This window comes from Gracilinanus agilis, chromosome 2, assembly GCF_016433145.1.
Source record: "Gracilinanus agilis isolate LMUSP501 chromosome 2, AgileGrace, whole genome shotgun sequence".
Lineage (NCBI taxonomy): Eukaryota > Metazoa > Chordata > Mammalia > Didelphimorphia > Didelphidae > Gracilinanus > Gracilinanus agilis.
This window is the reverse complement of record NC_058131.1, coordinates 91,829,514-91,851,075: the sequence shown is the minus strand read 5'-3', so window position 1 is coordinate 91,851,075 and position 21,562 is coordinate 91,829,514. Positions and strand designations below refer to the sequence as shown.

Genomic DNA, 21,562 nt, shown 5'->3' with positions numbered 1-21,562 from the left:
ATGCATCAGAAAGCCAAATTTTTCCTCCAAACTCTGAGGTTTGGTATTGCTCGCTATGGAAAATACACACAGCAGCAGCAACAGCAGCATGATCTCCATCATTTCATTGATTGTTGTCCTTGGATAAAAGTGAGAAAATATCACAACTTTAAGTGTTTGCAAAATAAATGCAAGAAATCTATATCAGCAAGAAACATCACAAGCCGGAGATTCTCCTATGTGGTATGAACAATTTATTTTAATCTATCTGTTAGGCAAATCCTAGTTAAGAAATAAAGAATTGATAGGTTTTCCAAATCCAGCCCTAGCACTATCTCCCAATCATAGATCTCAATGGTACTAAACCAAGAATCTTCAGTAAATGATAATCCAGCTATTGCCCCAAAATTCCGCTGAAAAGTGAGGATTTATTGGAGAAGCTATAAAGTATTTTTTTTTTACTTTTACTACTACTTCTTTTACTATCTCTAGTTTTGTTCCTTATACACTAATTTATATAGGAGACATTATTTATGTAGAAGACAGAAACTAGCTGTCACTTTTGTATTTTTTTGGAGAGGCAGCAAGGTTCAATGGGAAGAGCCCATGTCTTGGAGTCCAAGTCCTGGTCTCTAGTCATCAATGTAATGGGTAGTAACTTTTGTACTACCTGCCTTACAAAAGAGTTATGAGCAAAGAACTGTGTAAAACTTATATTTGAATTGATATTTTTATTAGTTAGTAAACTTTAAGTATAAATAGTTGTTGAAAAATATTTGTTGAGTAGCATGCTATTGTATAGACAGGACTAGGATGGAGAAATACCAAGAAATTAATTTCCAGATAATTTAATATATACAAAATAAAAGATTTAAAGACTAGAAGTTGACTACTGCCTATAGCTTTGTTTTTATCTGGGGTTTATTTCTGTTGCCCTAATGTGGCAAGTTCTAGGGTCTCCAGAGTCTTTGGTGCTATCTCTGTAGAACTAATGCCTGTAGAACTAATGGCATCACAACTTGTTACCAAACATAAATGGGATAGAAAGAAGAAAAAAAGGAAAAGGAAAATTTGATAGAATAAAAAAAGAACAGGGGAGAAAAGAACAGGAAAAATGAATTGAACTGCAATCTTATTCTACTGTTCTTCTCAGAGTCCATATATCTTGGGATTGTTTCATAGGCAATCATCCCTTACTCTGAAGTCCCTTTACTAGATCTGCATATAAAACCTCAGACAGATCAAATATTACATTATACTAAATTCCAGTTTCTTCTCAAGTATTAATAACACCTAGCATAAAACTTTGCATTTAATGGAAACTTAATGTTTATTAAATTGAATTGTTGATGAAATTGGAATGAAATTCCAAATGTGTGCTTTGATACATTTAAAAAGTATTCTGCACAGTTTCAAGTTATATCACCCATCCATGCTTTTTTATATAAAGCAAAGCATACCTATATGAATAATGAATTTTCCTTATCTTCAGATCCATAATTACTTTAAAGTGATACTCTACAGACTGACCAATACAACTTACAGCCCTTCCACACCTTAGTAGGTAGCATTCAAGAGTTGCTGTGGCTAAAAAAAGAAATTTACATTATTTTACACCCAATATGAATTGAATGTGAAATTTTCTGATTTATTAGGCTAGGCCATTTGGCAAAAAATAGTCATATAGTACAATCTGTCACTAGTCCCATCTTCAAAACTTTTTCTTACCTAATTCGTTAGGCTCTACATTGAGACTATTGGCTCCTAAGCTTTCCTTCTGTATTTTCTCTTTTTAAAATGTCTTTCTGTTTGCCATTTTTTTCAGTCAGAAAAAAAAAATCAATCTAATAATTTGTCCCATAGGCACCATAATCTTTCATTTGGGTTTATTAGGAAAAACTTTTTGAGGAAAGATGGAATATTAACTAAATATGATAATTTACATACATTATAGAAGTATTTTAAGAATTCGCTTGTATTCAGGAGTTAAGGTATAAATGCATTGACCTATGTTAATGCCACACATTTAGCATTTATGTTTTGTTTTCTCTTGTTTTTAAGTCTTAGCTCCCTAACTAAATTGTAAGTTCATGGGGACTATTTGTTATGCATCTTTTGTATTCCCCCATAGCATAGGCATGGTCTTATATATAAGTACTCAATAAATACTTAATAATGTTATAACCTTTTCAGACTTGAAGGAACCATAGAGATCAGCTAATATAAAACAGAGGAATATGAAGCTCACAAAAGTTTTGAAATTTCCTCAAAATCACATAGTTAATAGTAGTGCAAGGACTAGAAGCCAGGTCTCCAGAGACAAATAAATAGGGGCATACAAGATATGAGCTAAACAGATGAGAGGTAGTGATCTCAGAGGAGGGGGCCTGCTACAGAATCTGTAAATTGAGCTAAATCTTGAAGAAAGCCAGAAAAACTCAGAAATAGATGAGAGAGAACTTTCCAGGTGTGGGAATTGGAGTGGGAGCAAACATTACACATTAGAAGACATAGGAAGGGGTCCCAGAGTATAAGGGACAGCAAAGAGGCAAATTAAGCTGGAGTGTGAAGGCTATAAGAAGGGTGAGAAAAGTAGGAAAGGGATAGCTTATGGAAAGCATTGAATGGCAACAAAATTACTTTATATTTGTTCCTCAAGGTAACGGAATCACTAACATATATTGAATGAAAGCAAGAAAGGTTTGATATATACAAATCTAGCATTGAGGAAAAATCACTTCAACTGAGTGGAAGATGGGTTGGAACGGAGAGAGACACAGAGAGACCAATTAAAAAGTTCTTGTAGTTAGAGTAAGAAAGGTTGAGGCCCCAAACTATGTTGGTGAATGTGAGTGGAACACAGGGGAAACATAGCAGAGATGTTGTGAAAGTAGAAATGGCAAGATTTGGCTATAGAAGTGAGAGTAGTGAGTTGAAGGTTTATCACTGAGATTGTGATCCTTGGTGATTGGGAAGATAGTGGAGTCTAAGATGGCAACAAGGAAATTGAAGCAAGGGGAGAATTTGGGGAGAATGATAATCAGGTGTGTTTTTGGATGAATGGGAGTTTTCGGCACGTAAAGGATATCCAGTTTAAGATGTCCAGTGTGCAGTTGGTTATATGGCACTGGAGTTTAGTAGAGATACTAAGAATAGCTACATATACCTAGGAATCATCATTTAGTGATGATAGTTTAATTCATAGGTGCTGATGAGATCACCACTTGAGATAGTACAGAGTGAAAAGAGGAGAGAGCCCAAGACAGTGTTGGGGTTAGAGTGGGAAGAGAAGGGGGAAGGCATCACAGTTAATGAGCATGGCATGGATTAAAATCCAGCAAAGGAATCTTTAAAAAATGGTCATTAAAAATGATCAAAGGTATTCCAGGATATGTATGGGTGACTGAGAGGGTAACGGTGCCATCGACAAAAATAAAGAAGTTAGGGGAAAGGATAGGTTTTGCAGAGAGGTTTATAAAAATTCAAATTTCAGCTTGTTAAATTTGAGTTGTTAGTGGAATATCTAAATGAAAAAATCTAGCAGACATTTGATAATACAAGGCTGGAACCCTGGAAAGAGGTTGAAAAGTAACTTTAGAGATGATGATTACAGTCATGGAAGAATATATGTGTATGGAAGGATGTAAGTTTAAGTATGGAAGAGAGTACCAGTGAAAAGGGAGAGAGGAATAAGTGGACCACCATAGAATCTTAAGGAGATATCCACTTTTAGGAGCAAGAGAAAAATAAAGAATGATCAGAGATTGGAGGAGAAGCAAGACAATTCACAATATTTCCTAATATTCCCAGTACCAGTGTGAGATTACCTTTTAAAGAATGATTTACCTGCTAGCTAAATTCAGAAATCATTAAGTTAATCTCAGCTTTGTTTATTTTGTTATTCCATGGGAAAAAATTAGATAGGCAAGTATAAATTAAATTATATTGAGGACTCAAACATTGACCCAACTATACAACTACACAAGCTGGGTTCTAATGTGGATCAGATTTGGGTTTGTAGATAACAAAATCCAGTTCAATTAGGGGCCTTCCTTTTGTGACCTACTGGGTCTAAATTTCATGTGGAATTACTGTCTAATTGTTACAATTGCAACATAAACTTATAGTCATTTTTTAATGTTTTATTTACTTACTTATGAGGCTATTATTTAAGTAACCTAATGAATATTGATGGTTATTTAAGTAGCTTGAAAATAAACTGGCTCGTATAGAAATTCAGATCATGGTTTTATTGATTAGAAAATGGCTTTGTACTGAGGTTTCCAGTATTTTGGCATACCTTGTAAGTGGTTACGTAATAAAAATGACTTTATTGCTTACGTAGTTAAAATAAAGCAGCAATTTAGAATCCTATAGAGATCCTTACATCTAGTTTGAATTTGGTTTGGAAATAATTTTGTCTCAGTTTCTTCTCTTTATCTTTTTTTTTAAGCCAGAATCAGACAGGTGTATATCCTGCCAAAGGTTTAGACATTGGATCTAGCCCTATATTTTTTTGCCTCAGCTTTGATCCAAATGTGAATAAGATTGAATTAGACCCAAATCTAAAGAATCTCCCAAAAATGGAAAATAAAAATTAAATCATATAAAAGAGATATTGGGGACCAGAGGCATTGAGGTTTGTTTTTTTTTGTTTGTTTGTCTTATCATATTGCATTTTTATAGCTTTCAAACTGAACATCATGGGGAAAAATTTTTATTTTTAGCTTTTATTTTTATAATTTGAATATGATGTGCACACCAGCCACATAATGAAGATTTGTTGGTTATTGAGTTAATTATTGAAGGATGAATGGATTCTTTGGCACTTGTCATCACTGTAATTGTCATCTGTGGCAGACTCATAGTTGGGAAGCTTGGCTAGATTGGTTTTTTCCACTTAGGGACACTCATTCCTGGGCAGGTCCAGCAAAATGTTAAACTGTCAGGCACATTATTCACTAGGCAGTTATGATTCCCCAATCTAAGACTTTGATAATGCATATGTCCGTTTATGTGGCTCTAGAGGTCAGGATTTTTATTTATTAGCTATTCCTATCTCCTCAAAGCACATTCATGGGCAGGTCCTCAGTAGGCAGTTATTAAGCTTTCATCGGTATCTGTGCTAATTTTCTTTAATTCTTCCATTATTTCATAGATTTTTTCTTACATATGGTAAATGCATTTTTTTCTAAAATGAAAATAAAGGGGATGCTCCATTTTGCAAGGCAGCAATTCACCTTTTGAACAGATAAACTGTTCTGCTTTGGCTGCTGCTTATCCCAACAAGGGAAGCAAATTATTGCTGATGAGGAGGTGGGGTAGGGCAGACTTCTTATGTTATAACTGTTTTATTGTGAGTAAAATGATGGCGAGCTTTTATTAGTAAAGATAAAGTGTCCTCCTCTCCCTCCCTGCAGTGCTTCCCTTTTCATACTTCAGTATTTGTAAAAACTCAATAGATGTTTCTGGCTCTCATTCTCTCTACTATCCCACCCCTGACTGAGTGTTAAATATGTAAAATACATGGGATTTCTTTTTCTGCTTAATCTCCTGTAAACGTTGCCCATGGTGTTTCTGCACACTCTCTCAAGCGGAGTACGAGTCTTAGCTACACTTCGGAGCTCCTCATCCTTTGGAATTATTGATGTAAAAGGGCACAGCAGTATTCTAGTTGCTGAGTGTCCTGTGCATCCTTTTTTTGTTTGGATTTTAAAATGAGATTTCTGCATCAACATAGGACCGTGGTAGGAGGATTTTCTCGGGAGAGTGGAGGGCAGTGTAGAAGGGAGAAGAGTTAGGAAAGCCCTTTCAAGAACTCTCAAACTCCTTATTACTTCATTAGGTGTTCCTGACATTGTAAAACTTGTGTGAAAAGGAAACAAAGGATTTTTCTTTAGAAGGTTGACAATTTTAACTAGTTAAAATAATTTGACTACTCCAGTAAAATATTTATTACAGGACCTTCTGAATACTGAACAAGAGAACACAAAATCTCTTTTAATAAATTACTTGGATTCAATGGAAAAATTCAAGAAGAAAATAGAAGCATCTTATGACAAATACTCACTCATTATGGACAACTTAGAGGTCAGTAGGAAATAATTTATTTCCCTCCTTAAAAAAATATTCTCTGGCACTATAAGCCAAGAAACAAATATATGTTCAGCACTTAAAAATGCTTTGTACTGCTAGTAGGCAAGCCAATATTTTGTTGTTTTGAGCCAGAGGATATTCATTACAACATTTAAAATAAATATGTTGTGATTTTCTTAATGTTAAAGATTAAACTAGAACAAAGCACATAAAAGGTTTTGAGTGCAAAAATAGGCTGCTTTTTAAAGTTTATCAAAAAATAATCATAATTTTTAACTATAATGTCTAAAACTGAGCTCTGATTTTTAAAGTAATGTTAGTAGATATGCTATTTCATGGCAACAGTGCAATTAAAATAAAATTTATATTATTTAAAGTACTTTGTGGTGTTCCTGTCCCAAAAGCATCTTTGATAGCTTTATTTTAAAATATTGTACAAAAAGAAATACACTCAAAATATATTCTTGTACTTGCTTCACCAGCACATATACTAAAATTGGAACAATACAGAGAAAATTTGTATAGTCCCTGTGTGAGGCTGACGTGCAAGTGTTCCACATTTAAAAAAAAAAACAGTACAGAAAGTAAAATACATTCCTGCTTTCTTGCCTAAAACTAAATTATTTCATTATCATCTTAAAATTGCCATAGTGAAAATGTACATGAGAACAGCAGTCACTTGTATGAAAATACAGGTGCTCACCCTGACTATTTTTCAATAAGATATTAACTCTATAACTTTAAATAATCATGTTTTGGGGCATATACCCTTAAGCAGTGCTTTACAATCTTAGTGACTGATAATAATCGATACTCCCTGGCAGTCAGTGGTGAGAGGATGAAATGTTCCCTAGGAGACTCAAAGTAAATCATTATAAAATTTAAAGAGCTATAGCTCCCTGCTGGAATAACAGAACAACTTATTGGAATTTAGAGAATTAATTTCTTTTTTTAATATAAATTCTTCATAATCAGAAGTTTTCTTTGGATTATACAATAATGCAATATTACTAGATTTGTGGTTTCATGTAAAATGAAATTTGAATTCAGTGTATTTCATTGAGTCTCTAGCACTTAACTTTCACCATAATATAGTAGAAGGAACCCTGAATTGGGAGTCAGAAGGAGTTGCCTTGGTCTCAGCTCAATGCTTTGCTATCCTACATCTTGTATAAATTTCTCCAAGTCTTAGAATCCTCCTCAGTAAAAGAAGGATGTCAATAGTACTTGTCACACAGGGTTGTTGTGAGAAAAGTCCTTTGTAAATATAAAATATAAGCTAGTATATGAAGGTCACTGACTTCATAATTAAACAGAAGTAAGTAATATAAAAGGGAAGAAACAGATGGCATGCTGTGTTTTCTTTCTTTTTTTTAGTAGATGTTCATATACTTCTGTGTTGGTGGCTCAATTTATTTTTTAATGAAATCTAAGTGTTCACAGTATCATCCTATATATCGAATGGCTCATTTTATCAAAGGTCAATAAAGAGACATATTTACAAATTGAATCAGTTTTGCACTTTTTATAGCAACTCTTTTTTTCTCACTTCTCAGATTCAATTTGGTGATTTTCTTTACTATGAAGAAAATGGTTGCATACTACGTTTAAAACTTGGAGATGGTAACTTATTTTTTTATATGCTTTAATTTTTCAAATCTTTTTTAGGAAATGTGCAAATGTTCATTTATTAAATGTATACAATGGTAGAAATAGAGTAGCTATATAAGCAAAATATATTTGTTTTTTAATGATTTAATTTTGTGTTGATTTTATAGTGCATTGTATTATCTAAATTTGTCTATAATAGCATTAACAATGATATACTCTAGCCAAAGCATAGGTGACAAACAGAACCTTTTCTTTAATTAGATTATTGTGTTTGTAATTATATAAATATAAGTTTATGGGCTTATCTCTAAATGGCTAATGCTTTATATTCTTGTTCCCAGACTACATATAAATCACATGTTATCAATTCTGAGGAACAACAGAATTTATTTGTTTTAGAAGCAGATATTTTCCTTGTGATCTTGATATATGCCATGTTTATTTTATTTTAGTAAATTTCTCTTTGAAATAAAATACATAGTTTAGTGTCTGGTCTGTTTTGTATTTTTTTTTTTATGTACTAGGTATTAACAGTTGTGAAGTTTTACTCCGTTTGGAAGAGCTTTCATTATATAATGCCTTTGTTGAACGTATCAGGATTTCTCCAGGGGAGGAGTACATGGCAGCCAGCATAAAGACCTCATCTTCTGAAGATTCTACATGTGTAATTGTTAAGCTTGGCAAGTATCCAGAAGTGGAGGACTTCATTCCCAATGTGTTCAGTTTTGGTAAGCCACTAGCAGACATGTTCTCTCCTAAAAGGGAGCATCAAATAGGGGAAGGGCAGAATTTATTCACTGAATATATATTTATTGCATGCCTGTCATGTACATGGCATTGTGGTAGATTCTATAGACAGAAAATATATAGTCTCTGCTGTCATCAAATTTATAGACTAATGTGGGAAAAAATAAGACATATAAGCAAAATAGTTATATAAATAATTATAATAGAAAGTAGGATATAAAAACATAATAAAAGAGGCATAAAGTTCAGAGAAGGGAAGGAGTAATGTTGAGTAGGGGTAGATTTCCTAGGCCAGAGAGACTCAGAAGGCTTCATGGAAAAGGAGGCATTTGAGCCAGGCCTTAGAGGATCTACCACCTTTGACCTAAGCAAAAAACACAGAGCTAGGAAAGCAAAGAGAACGGTGAATGGAATTCAGGAGATTATGAGGAGTCTCATAGCTGGAGCTTAAATATGTAAATTGTAGTATGAAGTATGAGGCTAAAAAGGTAGCTTATGGAAAGAAATAATTTCCAGACTAAGGAGCTTTAACTGGGGGCACTCTTGAATGTTTTAAATCAAAAGAATTACATAATTAGGCCTGTACTTTAGGAAGACTGATCAAACAGCAGTGTGTAAGATGGGTTGAAATGAAGACAGAGTGAAAGACCAGAGGCAGAGAGACTTGTCCCCTTCCAAAGAAAAGGAAATGAGTATTAGCAACAGACACTTTGATTCAGAATAGAAGTATTAAGTATCCACTATGTATAAGGCACTGTACCACAAACTGTTAAAAGAGATGAGGAGGAGGGAGGAATGTGAAGTTCATGTGAAAATATATCAATTAAAATTTTTAAACAGATTAACCAATGCTCTATTTTATTTGGTTTTTTTTCCCCATAGAACCAACTCCTACTCTTATTTATTAGTTCAACAGTTCTTTTACTTTTAATTTTATTAATTTCTCCTTTGATTTTCAGGATTTCTAATTTAGTCATTAATTGAGAATTTTAAATTTGTTCTTTTTCTAGTTTTCTTAATTGCATGCCTAATTCATTGATCTGCTTTTTCTCTTTCAGGGATATAAAATTTCCCCAAGTACTGCTTTGGCTGTCTATAATTTGTTCTTTAACCCACCTATTTTAAAGAATTACTTTTCAAATAATTTTTAACTTGGCTTTCCATGAACCTTTATTGATTATAATTTTTATTGCATTATGATCTGGAAAAGTTACATTGGTTGTTTATGCTTTTCTGCTTTTGGTTCTGAAGTTTTTATGCCTTAGTACATGGTCAATTTTTGCATATGTACCATGTGCTACTTAAAAGAAGATATATTCCTTTTGATCCCTATTTTGTTTTCTCTAGATATCTATTACATCTCTCTCTTCTAAAATTTCATTTACTTCTTTTACTTATTTATTCTTTGATTAGATTTATCTAGTTCTGATGGGGGAAGGTTGAAATCCCCCACTAATATAGTTTTACTATTTCCTTCTTAAACTCCTTTAGATTCTCCTTTAAAAATCTTGATGCTATACTATTTGGTGCATATATGTTAAATACTGATATTATTTCATTGTCTATACTACCTTTTATCAAAATGTAATTATCTTCCTTATCTCTTTTAATCAGATCAATTTTTGCTTCAGCTTTGACTGAGATCATAATTGCCACTCCTACTTTTTTATCTCAGTTGAAGCCCCAAAAATTCTGCTTACCTTACCAACCCCTTAACTTTGCCTTGTGTGTGTCTACCTACCTCATATGTGGTTCTCGTAAACAGCATAAGGTAGGATTCTGGTTTTTAATCCACTCTTACTATCCACTTCTATTTTATGGATGAGATCATCCCATTTACATTCACAATTATGATTACCATCTGTGTATTCCCTTCCATCTTCTTTTCCTCTTCTAATATTGCCCTTTTTTTCCCACTCTGTCACTCCACACACATTGTTTTCTTTTAATCACTTCCCCATTCCCCTTCTCTTATTACTTCCCCTCCTACCACCACCCTTTTTATTCCCCTTCTACTTTTCTATGGGTTCTTTTAATCACACACGCAACTTCTCCCTCCCTTATATTACTCCCCTCCCACCACTCCCTTTCTTATTTTCCTTCTACTTCTCTGTAGGATAAGATAGGATTCTATATCCCAGTGAATCTGGCTGCTCTTCCCTCTCTGAGCCAATTCCAATGAGAGTAAGGTGTGAGAGTAAAGGGAGGAAAGTAGAAGGAAAGATGGATGGGAGAAAGGAGAAAGGAAGGTAGAGGAAAATAGCAGTCCCCAGCCTTGGCGGGAGATATTAACCAGAGCCCTTCGGGGCTCAAATAAAAGATAAGAGAGCAACTTAGGGTTTAGAATAGCTAGATTTTTATTTAGATTTAGAAAAGGGAAAGGTTAATGTTAAGTAGGGGAAAAGGGTCTCCCAGGTAGAGAGATTCCAGGATCAGAGCCTCCAGGCTCAAGAGAACAGAGAACTAGCCTGAAAAGGAGGTGTTGGGGGAAGTTGTAGCAGAGAGTCCTGAGAGTTGTAGTCTCCCAGGGCTTACAATAATTTTAAATGCCACAAAGGCTTAATATTGTCACCATCCTCAGTTTCCTTTTCAGAATATCATATTCCAAGCCTTCTGATCCTTCAGTGTGGAAGCTGTCGAATCCTATGCAATCTTGACTGGGGTTCTATTAGATCTTAATTGTTTCTTTCTGGCTGCTTGCAATATTTTCGCCTTGGCCTAGGAGCTCTTGAACTTGGCTATAACATTCCTGGGAGTTGTTATTTGGGTATTTATTGCAGGAGGTGATCTGTGGATTCTCTCAAGTTCTATTTTACCCCCTTGTTCAAGAATATCATGGCACTTTTATTTGATAATTTCTAGTAAAATGATATCTAGGCTTTTTTTTTTATTATGACTTTCAGGTAGTCCGGTAATTTTTTAAATAGTCTTTCCTAGATCTATTTTCCAGGTTCATTGTTTTTTCAATGAGGTAGTTCATATTTTTTTCATTCTTTTCATTTTGTTTTATTGTTTCTTGACATCTCATGAAGTCATTGGCTTGTGTTTGCCCAATTCTAATTTTTAAATAATTAATTTCTTCCATAACCTTTTGATTCTCCTTTTTCATTTTGACCATTCTACTTTTCATGGAACTCTTTTCTTAATTGGATTTCTATGCGTCTTTTTCCAGATGACCAATTTTGCTTTTTAATCTGTTATTTTCTTTTTTGTATTACTTTCATTTCTTTCCACCATTTTTCTTCTTACTTGATTTTTTAATTCCTTTTTGAGTTATAAGTATATTTGTTTGTTTTCCAGATTACACGTCAATACAATTTTCAGTAATCATTTTCTGACATTTTGTAATTCACGTTCTTTCCCTCCCTTCAACCCTTCCCCAAGACGGCAGTTAATATGATATAGGTTATATGTGTTATTATACAATATATATTTCCATGTTCATCATATTGTGATTAAAGACACATATGAAAGAAAAAACTCATGGAGATAAAATGAAAAATGGTATGCTTCAATCTGCATCCAGACTCCATCAGTTCCTTCTATGGTGCTGGATAACTTTATTTGTCATGAGTCTCTTTGGGTTATCTTGGGTCCTTACATTGCTAATAAGAGTTTAGTCATTCACAGTTGACCATACTTTATTGCTGTTACTGTATATAGTGTTCCCTGGTTCCACTCACTTTACTTGTACCACTTCATATAAGTCTTTCCAGGTTTTTTTGGTGATTATATTGTTTGTCATTTCTTATAACAAATAATATTCCATTACAGTCATATACTGCAAGTTGTTTAACCATTACCCAAATGATGGACCTCCCTTTAGTTTTTAGTTCTTTACCACCACAAAAAATCTTGGGACAAATAGGTCCTTTCCCCCTATCTTGGATCTCTTTGGAATATAGGTATAGTAGTTGTATTGCTGAGTCAGAGGTGTATGCACAGTTTTATGGTCCTTTGGGCATGGTTCCAAATTACTCTCCAGAATGGTTATATCAGTTCAGAGTTCCATCAACAAAGTATTAGTGTCAAGCAATCTATCTATAGAAGGATAGATTTGGAACTGGTTTGAGGAGCTTGATTACAGAGGAGTCTTTAATGATTTGATGTCAACTTAGAAAGAGGCAGTGTGGTACATTGGGAAGAATGCTGCTATTTCTCGGTGTTTGAATCCCAAGAGTACTACATGTATTACATTAAGCCAGTCACTTAAAGCTCTTGGGCCTCAGTTTCCTCATCCGTAAAAAATGAGGGGGTTGGATTAGATGACTTCTAAGTTTCCTTCCAACTATAAATCTGTAATCCTATGGATATCCCAGGGATCTGTGCTTTGTACTATTACTATTTAATCTTTTTATCAAATAAATGAAAGAAAAAGCAGTTATTAAGAACATACTGAGTGCTAAGTGTCATGATAAGCATTAGGAATACAGATTGAAAGTAAGCAAGTCCCTACTTTGAAGGAGTTGTTAAGTAGTTAAGGGAGACATCAAAATAAAGTTAAGCTGAAGGGTAGATATTAAAGCCCAGGGGCCCTTAGATTAAGTTATTAGGTGTTAGACTTGGGCTCAAAAGATAAGCTATAAATAGAGGAGAAGGGGAGATATGGTTTGACACCAGTTCTCAGAAAAATATCAAGGAGCTCCCTTTCCTAGTGATATTACCAGATTCTACAAAGAGATAAAAGAAGGAGGAAAAGGACTTATCTGTACAAAAATATTTATAGCAGCTCTTTTCATCAGTCAATTAATAAGCATTTATTAAATGTAAACTGTATGCCAGGCTTTGTACTAAATTCTAGCAAAGAACTGGAAATGAAGAGGGCATCTGTCCATTGGAGAATAGCTGAACAAATGATGATGTTTTAATATAATGGAATGTTCTTCTGCTTTAAATAATGACAAAATAAATAATTTTATAAAACTTGGGCAGACTTAAATGAACTAATGCAGTGGTAAGTGAATATGACCAGGAAAACAATTTATACAGTTAACAACATCATAAAGAAAAATGACTTTAAAGACTTATGCAATCTTATTGTTGCAATAGCCAATCATGATTACAGAGGATTAATGAGGACGCATGCTACTATGTCCTGAACAGAAGCTTAATGAATTCATGGTACAGAATTAAACATATATTTTTATTCATGGAAAATTTATAGATTTTTTTTGTTTGATCATGAGATTTGTTATGAGGATAATTTTTGGGGGGGAGGAGGCAGCCTAGATTTTAGGGGGAAAGTGAATTCCTAATAAGATTGCCCCCAAAAGAGAAAATAATAAAAGATAGTCACTGGATTTTTTTTAAACCCTTAACTTCTGTGTATTGGTTCTTTGGTGGAAGAGTGACTGTAAGGGTGGGCAGTGGGGGGTCAAGTGACTTGCCCAGGGTCACACAGCTGGGAAGTGTCTGAGGCCGGATTTGAACCTAGGACCTCCCTTCTCTAGGCCTGACTCTCAATCCACTAAGCTACCCAGCTGCCCCACCTTCAGTCTTAAAATCAATACCAAGTATTAGTTCCAAGGCAGAGGAGCAATAAGGGATAGGCAATTGGAGTTAAGTGATTTGCCCAGGGTCACACAGCCAGGAAGTATCAAGCCACATTTTAATCCAGGATCTCCTATCTCCAGGCTTGGCTTTCTATCCATTGAGCCACCTGGCTACCCTCTCTGAATCATTTTTTTAAATAGGAATAGAAAGAATTTCAGAAGGAAACACAGTCAAGTAATATAACTTTGAAAGTAATATGTCAAATTTATTAATGTACTTTTAAAAAAGCAAACTATTTATAATATTCATGCTTTTACAAATAATCCTATTTTTCTCTTCTACTTTGTATATGGAAATACTCTTGTTATGGTTAAATTCAGAACATTAAAAATTATTTTTAAAAATATATCTGGGACTTTATGTACTACCAGGTTCAATACGAGTTGAGTTTTATATGCAGTCAAAAAAAGACATCTTCCCATAATCTCAGGCAACATTGAGAGATCTAGCATCCAAAAATCATGGAAAGATGTCTTTTTTCACTGTGGAGTATGTTCAGGTCCATGCACCATTTTTAAGAAGCAGATACACAGAAGAGAAACTACAGTAAGGTAATGAAGATAGCAAAAGGCCTTAAGTGCATGCCTCCTAAGAATAGTTAAAAGGAGTTGGGAATAAATAGGAAACAAAGATATGGTAAGATTCAAATATTACTCTTGAAAGCTAGGTTTGAAATTGAATAACTAGAAATATGATGGTACCATTACAAAAAGAAAAAGAGCTTTTAGAATATTGTGATTAATTTGGTTTTAAATTATTGAATTAGAACTACATCAGGAGATCCAATTTGAAATAATCAAGACATAGCTGGAAATATGGATATGAATTCATCTGAGAAATAAGTCAGAACTAGAGATAAAGAATTAAGAGTCATCCATATGAAAATTATAATTAAAGTTAATAAAGGAACTGCCCACATTATTATACTTCCCACTTATTGGGAGGTTTTATTTAGATAGATAGATAGATAGATAGATAGATAGATAGATAGATAGATAGATAGATAGGTGGCTCAGTGGATAGAGAGCTTGCCATAGAGAAGGGAGATCTTAGGTTCAAAATTAACTTCACACACTTCCTAGTTTTGTGACCACCCCCCAGGCAAATCACTTAACCCCAATAACCTAGCCCTTACTCTTCTGCTTATGAAGATGGAATTATCTCTCCCCTATTTATTCTTTAGACTTTAGCCACCAGGAATGTATACACCCCACCCCATTTAAGAATTAAGTGGCGTGGGGGGTGAGGGGGATATGACCCACATGTGCTAGCAAGTGACAAATCAAAAACAATTGACTGCCCCCTGGGCAGTCCAAAGCAAGGTTAAAGCTGCCATTTGTCCGCCTTTAACTGGAAGGTGGACACAGGAAGTGATGCAAAGAACTATCTTTTAAATATGTTGGTAACTTCCTGTAAAGGGGATTTTTGCCCTTTGAACTCAGCCTTGGAGGAACTTGGGTTGGAGACCTCAAATTGCTTCCTTTTGGATTGTCACGTGGCTGAGTGAAAGGCTGACTCCCTTTCCTTGGCTTTTCTGGACCTCCGAAGAGGCCTCTCGTCTTAGAGGCCTCGTGGCTAGAGACCTTGTTTAATTAACCTCTTTGCCTTCTTTTGCTGCAGCCTCTGAAGCCCTGCCTGGTTCAGACCTTCAGACCAGGCCGGAATAATTATATCTCTCTCTTTCATTTTCCCTACTTTTTTTCTTCCTATTTGTGAATAAACTACCATAAAAGTCATTCTGACTTGAGTCTTTAATTTGAAATTGTGTAATCAATTCCTGGCAACCAAAATTCTTACATATTCAGTACAACCATAATTTTCCCCTTTACATGCCTTGGAACTGATACTTAATATCAATTTTAAGACAGAAGATAAGAGTTTTTATATTTTTTTATTTTTATATATATACATACACACATAGAGTCAACATATTAGATAATGTATATGATATAATTCAATAAGTGCTAACTTGGTTTATTCTAATGGGTAGCTTTTCTGATAAGATGAAAATAGTAAGATGCATCTGATAAAATTTAAATGTTAAGCTTTTGTTATCTTTGAACTGCAAAACTGTATTTGAAACAATAGTTATACAGACCATAGTCACTTTCAGGAATTGAAAAAATATTAATCTAGCATTCATCAGCAATGCTGTACCATTATTAAGGATATAGCAAACTTATTTTTATAATTTAATATTAAATTCTAAATATAGTCATAAATTATCTCCCATTTTTTTCTTCTACCATCATGTATTTTAACCTATTGTGCTTTCTTTTTGGTCTGATCAAAATTCTAAAGCTTTAAATCTTTTATGGTTTCTTGAAAAGTCCCTTATAGGAGACAATGTAAATATTGACAAATACTTGAAAACTTATGCAGAAGCAATAGTAGTTTCTTTTAGGCTCTCTGGCTTATTGGCTTTGTGAACCTGGATGAGGCTCAAGAATTTTCTCAGCCTTAGTTCCTTCATATGTAAAATGGGGACAAAATTACTTTAAAAGTAGTTTTGAGGATCAGATGAGAAAGCACGTGGAAAAGTGCTTTGCACTCAATGTGCTATATAAGTGTCAGCTGCTATTGTTATCCTGATTCAGGGTAATTGATTTCACTTTAACTTTTAGTTTCCAAGAATAAACTTGAAAACAGAATCATAACCATTGTGCTTTTCTGTTACAATGTAGTAGTGTTTCATCACTTTTATTGTTTTCCATTTTCAGAATGGGCTACAGATGGCGTTTTATTCTATACTTGTCAGAAGAACCTTAGGTGTTGTAATGTATTTCGGACTAGCTTTGGGAATAAAAAACATACTGAATGCATCTACACAGAACAAGACCCAAGGTGCTGGAAAAATGCAAACTGAAGATAAGTTCGTTCTCTGTCTCTGTCTCTGTCTCTGTCTTTCTGTCTCTCTGTCTATCTCTACCTCCCTCTTTACCTTTCTCCCTCTAAATGTGAATTTCATATCCATAAATCATTTTTAAAATTAAGTCATAGTAAAGTGAGAACTTTTGTACTCCAATTATTTATTTTTTTCTCTGACTTGAGTGAATTATTTTGGCCATTATATCTCATAAGACCAACTGTTAAAAGTATAAAGAGTTTGTGATTCATTATTAGAGGAAGTCCTCACCCTGAGGAAACCACACATCTTTTGAAAAGTGCAATCTTCATGGTATCTAACATACCATATATATATACTTAATGCAAAGCTTTTGATCTGTGGAAAAAATATTTCATTGGAGACTTGATATCATTATAGATTATCTAATTCATTTTTCTCCAGTTTTACACATGAGGAAACTGGATGAAAATGCTCAAGAGACTCACCCAAATTTACACAACCAGATAATGGCAGGACCAGTGCTAGGACTTAGTCTTTGGATTCCCAGCTCTGTGTTCCTTTACACCAGGGGTCGGCAACCTTTTTGGCCGTGAGAGCCATAAACGCCACATTTTTTAAAATGTAATTTCGTGAGAGCCGTACAGTGCTCACAGTTCCGCTCCTGTAAACAGCGCCTGAAAAAAAATTGACTTTATGGCTCCTGCAGAAAGAGCCATATCTGGCCCTCAAAAGAGCCAGATATGGCTTGAGAGCCATACGTTGCTGACCCCTGCTTTACACCATACTTCTTCGGTTGTGTTTTTGCAATTCTGTTTGCCTAACAGTTGACCATCACAGTGGGATTTAGATGGCCAGAGAAGGAAATACTTAAGTAATTTCTCTCTGTCTCTGTCTTTCTCTGTCTGTCTATCTGTCTGTCTCTGTCTCTCTTTCTCTCTCTCCCTCCCCCTCCCTGCCTCACTCCTGCTGTGCTTGATTTGTAATCTCTCTCAGCTTTCTCTGTTACTTAGCTATTCTGTTAGATTTGCAAATGCCAAGGTCTTTCCCAGGGCAAAGTGCCCCTTAGAGAGAGAATGACAATTTTCATGCCATGCAGACAGATCGGTTTCTCTTTTTCTCCAGAAAACTCTTGTTGTACCTACTCATATTTTCTCTTTTATATTGGGGATAATCCCTGCTGTGGGTGGTGACCAAATACAACCATTATGTTGTTCCCAGTGATCAAACTCTAATCTGCTGAATACTCACTCAGTGTCCTTTTACAAAGTAATTGTTCAGGAAGAAAAGCTGTTTTTTTGCTAAATTGATTACAGAGCTAGTTTTATAACCATCTAACACACTATCTCCTCTTTGAAGGTCCCAACTTCATAAATTCTAAGAGTATGTTTTGATTGAATTGGATTGTCAACAAGGAATACTATTGATTTTAATAGAGACTTGATAATCAACTTCTGTTAAAATGAGTAAGAGATTGAGTTTCCAACTTTATTTTATAGATTTAGACATGTATAGAAAAATAAAGCAAGCAGCGAGTTAAAGAAAACAAATTTCCCTCACTAAACTAACTTAGATTGCTCTTCTGGATGAGAATGAAAAGTAAGGAATTCTTAACTATCTCTCTAACCTATCTAGACTGAAGTCCAGGACAGTATATATCACTATTGGTGGCATTATCTTCAAGTAAAGATAACACCACCATCAATTTATTTTAAATGTTAAGTCTCTTTTCCCAAAACTTTACTGTTTTAGAATGTTGATCTTGGACACAGCCAAAATTGATGAGATGATAAGTTGGAGATGGCAGTAACCTCCTCTTTCTTATCTATTTATGTATATGAAAATCATGTTATTCTTTTCATTCAGATTTCAGAGTGGACACATTGTTAAATTGCAAATCCTGAGTTGTTAAATAATATTTATTCTCTCTGGACTTGGTAGAGTTGTGTATGCCAAGGAAATTTATAATGAAATATTTAACAATTTGGGAGCAATTCAAAATGCAACATAGCATACAGAAATTTTACCAGTTATAATAATTCATAACATACTTTCAGATCATTTCAGATATTTTTTAATAATGATTTTAGTTTTCCTTTTGTTTTGACTGACATTTACTCTGACTGACATTTTCCTAAGGAATTCACTTTCCCTGATACTTTACCTAGTCTCCTTGTAGTCAGTTCCTTGTAATTCTGTTCAGTTGTTCAATCATTGCCTACTTGTTTCCATTGTTTCCTTCCATTCAGGACCAGACTATGACCATCTTATAAAAGTTCTTGACTTTTTCACCAAGTATATTTTTCTTAATGTGCCAGGTGGACACCAAATGTGGATGAGCAGCCCTGAAAAGGGTTTGACAAGGCCTCACACCAGAGGCTCTAGTCCTCCTTGAATATCCATACACTCAACTTTGCCCTGTGGCTCCAAAGAACTGTAGCATGCCCAGCAGCCACACCTCTGCAGATGAACTAAGCCAGGTTGAGGGTAACCTATGGGCCACAAGCCCATTGCTGAATTAGGGGGTTTCTCCTCCAAACCTGTGAAAACTCCCCCCAGTGGAATGAGAGGGAGTTTGTTCCAGTGGCCATTAAGGCAGCTGAAACAGGCACTGGAGTACTTAGAGCTTGGTCGGACATCAGAGATGCCATGGTTATCCACTTCATCCTGGACCATCGTCAATCATCCTGACTCTTAATCTTGCCACTGGACTTTAGCGACTCTGGAAGGAAAGGTGAGGCTGATGACTTTGTGCAGCTCTGCCTCACTTAAAACCAGTTCATGCAGAAGTCTAAGACATTACCCCATGATGTCATTGGTCCTCTTCAAAAATAAAGGACAAACAACAAAAATAATTCTTAAAGTCAGTTGAATGAAACTAGGAATGGTTTCTGCTTGCTTGGTAAATACTATTGTTCTTCCTACAGAAATAGAAATGTAGGTGTTTCCATGGCTTTTTGTATGCATTGTTTAGACATTCCTCTTCAATATTATTAAAAATTATTGGATTGATAAAATGATTTTCTTGCCCCATAAGAAATGGGTGAGTGATGAGGGCAAAGGGAGAGTTGAGGCTAACATATGTGGTGAACTAGAAAGATGATTATGACCCTAGTAGAAATAGGGAAACCAGGAAGAAGGGAGGATTTGGGGGAAAACAATAATGAGCTCTATTTTGGACACATTGAATTTGAAATGCTTATGATCCAGCTATCAACATGCATGGTAGACAATTGGTGATTTGGAAACTGGAAATCAGGAAAGAGATTGGGAAAGATGCTAATTAAAATGATGAACAAGAGATTATAGAGCAAAAAGAAGGCCCATGACAAAACTCTAGATTGTATGCACACAGCCTGAATGGAAGAAGGATGATGATCCTTCAGAAGAGATTAAAGAAAGAACAGCCAGGCAGGTAGAAGATGAACCAAGAAAAAGTAGTGTCATGGAAATTCAAGATGGAGAGGAGTTAAGAAGGGGAAAAGGTATGGCTATAAATGCCAAATCAGACATTTAAGTCCTAGGTAGAATAATTCATATCTTGATCTTAAAGAAGGAAGGAATTATTTTGGAATATTGTTTTGCCCATTGTATGAGCTTCTAGTCCTAATTGCATCAATGAGTCACTATAATGGGTTTAATTTCTTTCTCTATAAAATATATATGATAATATCTTCCCTCAGCATTTTATGTGCTTGGAGAAAAGATTATGAGGTAACAAGTCATATATGTCTAGTGTTACTTCCATATAGGTTTATTCCAGATGTCCTCTGAAATTAATTTCTTCATTCCAGCTTTCTTACTACATTTCTTTTTAGTTTCTTGTCAAATCAATTCAACAGGTATTTATTAAGCATGGTTATGTGCCAGGCACTGGGCTTAGTGCTGGGTATACAAAGATAAGCAAAAGAAAGTCCCCTGCTTTCAAGGAGCTTACATACTAATGAAGGAGCTAACATATAAGCAACTATGTGTAAACAAGATATATACAAGGTATACTGGATTAATTCCGGAGGCTTTTTGGTAGAAAGTAGGACTTAAGATGAGATGAAGGAAACTAGAGAAGCAGTGAGGTAGAGATGAGAAGGGAGAGAATTCCAAGCATGACAGACAGTCAAAGAAAAACACTGAGTCTAGAGATAAAGGTGACATGTGAGACTGAACCATAGCAAAGAGACCAGTGTTACTGAATCAAAGATTATTTGTAGGAGATTAAGGTATAAGATTTTTCAGGCAAGGGTGAGGCCCGATTTTAAAGGGTTTTAAAATCCAAATGGAGAAATTTATATTTTATCCTGGAGGCAAAAGGGAGCCATTGGAGTTAATTGAATAGAGAGGTGAACTGTTAAAATAGTCCAGGGATAAGGTGATGAGGGCCTACTTCATGGGAGCAGCAATGTTAAATGAAAAAAGGAGACATGAGAGATATTACAAAGGTAGAAATGACAAGACTTGGCAGCTGATTGGATGGGGAGAGGACAATGAGGAAATGAGAGGAGTAAAAAATTACACCTAGGCATCTAGCCAGGGTTACTAAAAGGATGGTGGCACACTTAGTAATGAGGAAGTTACGAGAAGATTTGGGAGGAAAGATAAGGGGAAAAACATATCTCTTTAAGAAATCTAAATATTTTTCTAGCTGCCAAGTAGTAATTGTAGTGAAAGTCCACTGGGCTTAGAATCAAGAAAAATTTTAGTTCATGTTTCACCTCAGCTTCTGCTTCTAGTACA

At 34.8% G+C, this 21,562-nt stretch overlaps 1 protein-coding gene and 1 pseudogene across 1 annotated transcript in view; both read left to right on the top strand.

Moving 5' to 3' along the window:
* Positions 1 to 21,562, top strand: part of PREPL (prolyl endopeptidase like) — a 48,362-nt gene continuing 26,800 nt past the window's right edge. The window contains exons 1-5 of the mRNA XM_044663287.1: positions 1 to 222; positions 5,941 to 6,069; positions 7,632 to 7,698; positions 8,211 to 8,414; positions 16,707 to 16,830. Of these exons, the coding sequence (XP_044519222.1) occupies positions 1 to 222; positions 5,941 to 6,069; positions 7,632 to 7,698; positions 8,211 to 8,414; positions 16,707 to 16,830 (746 nt within the window). The remainder of the gene's footprint in view (positions 223 to 5,940; positions 6,070 to 7,631; positions 7,699 to 8,210; positions 8,415 to 16,706; positions 16,831 to 21,562) is intronic.
* LOC123238420 lies at positions 6,542 to 6,639 on the top strand (annotated as a pseudogene).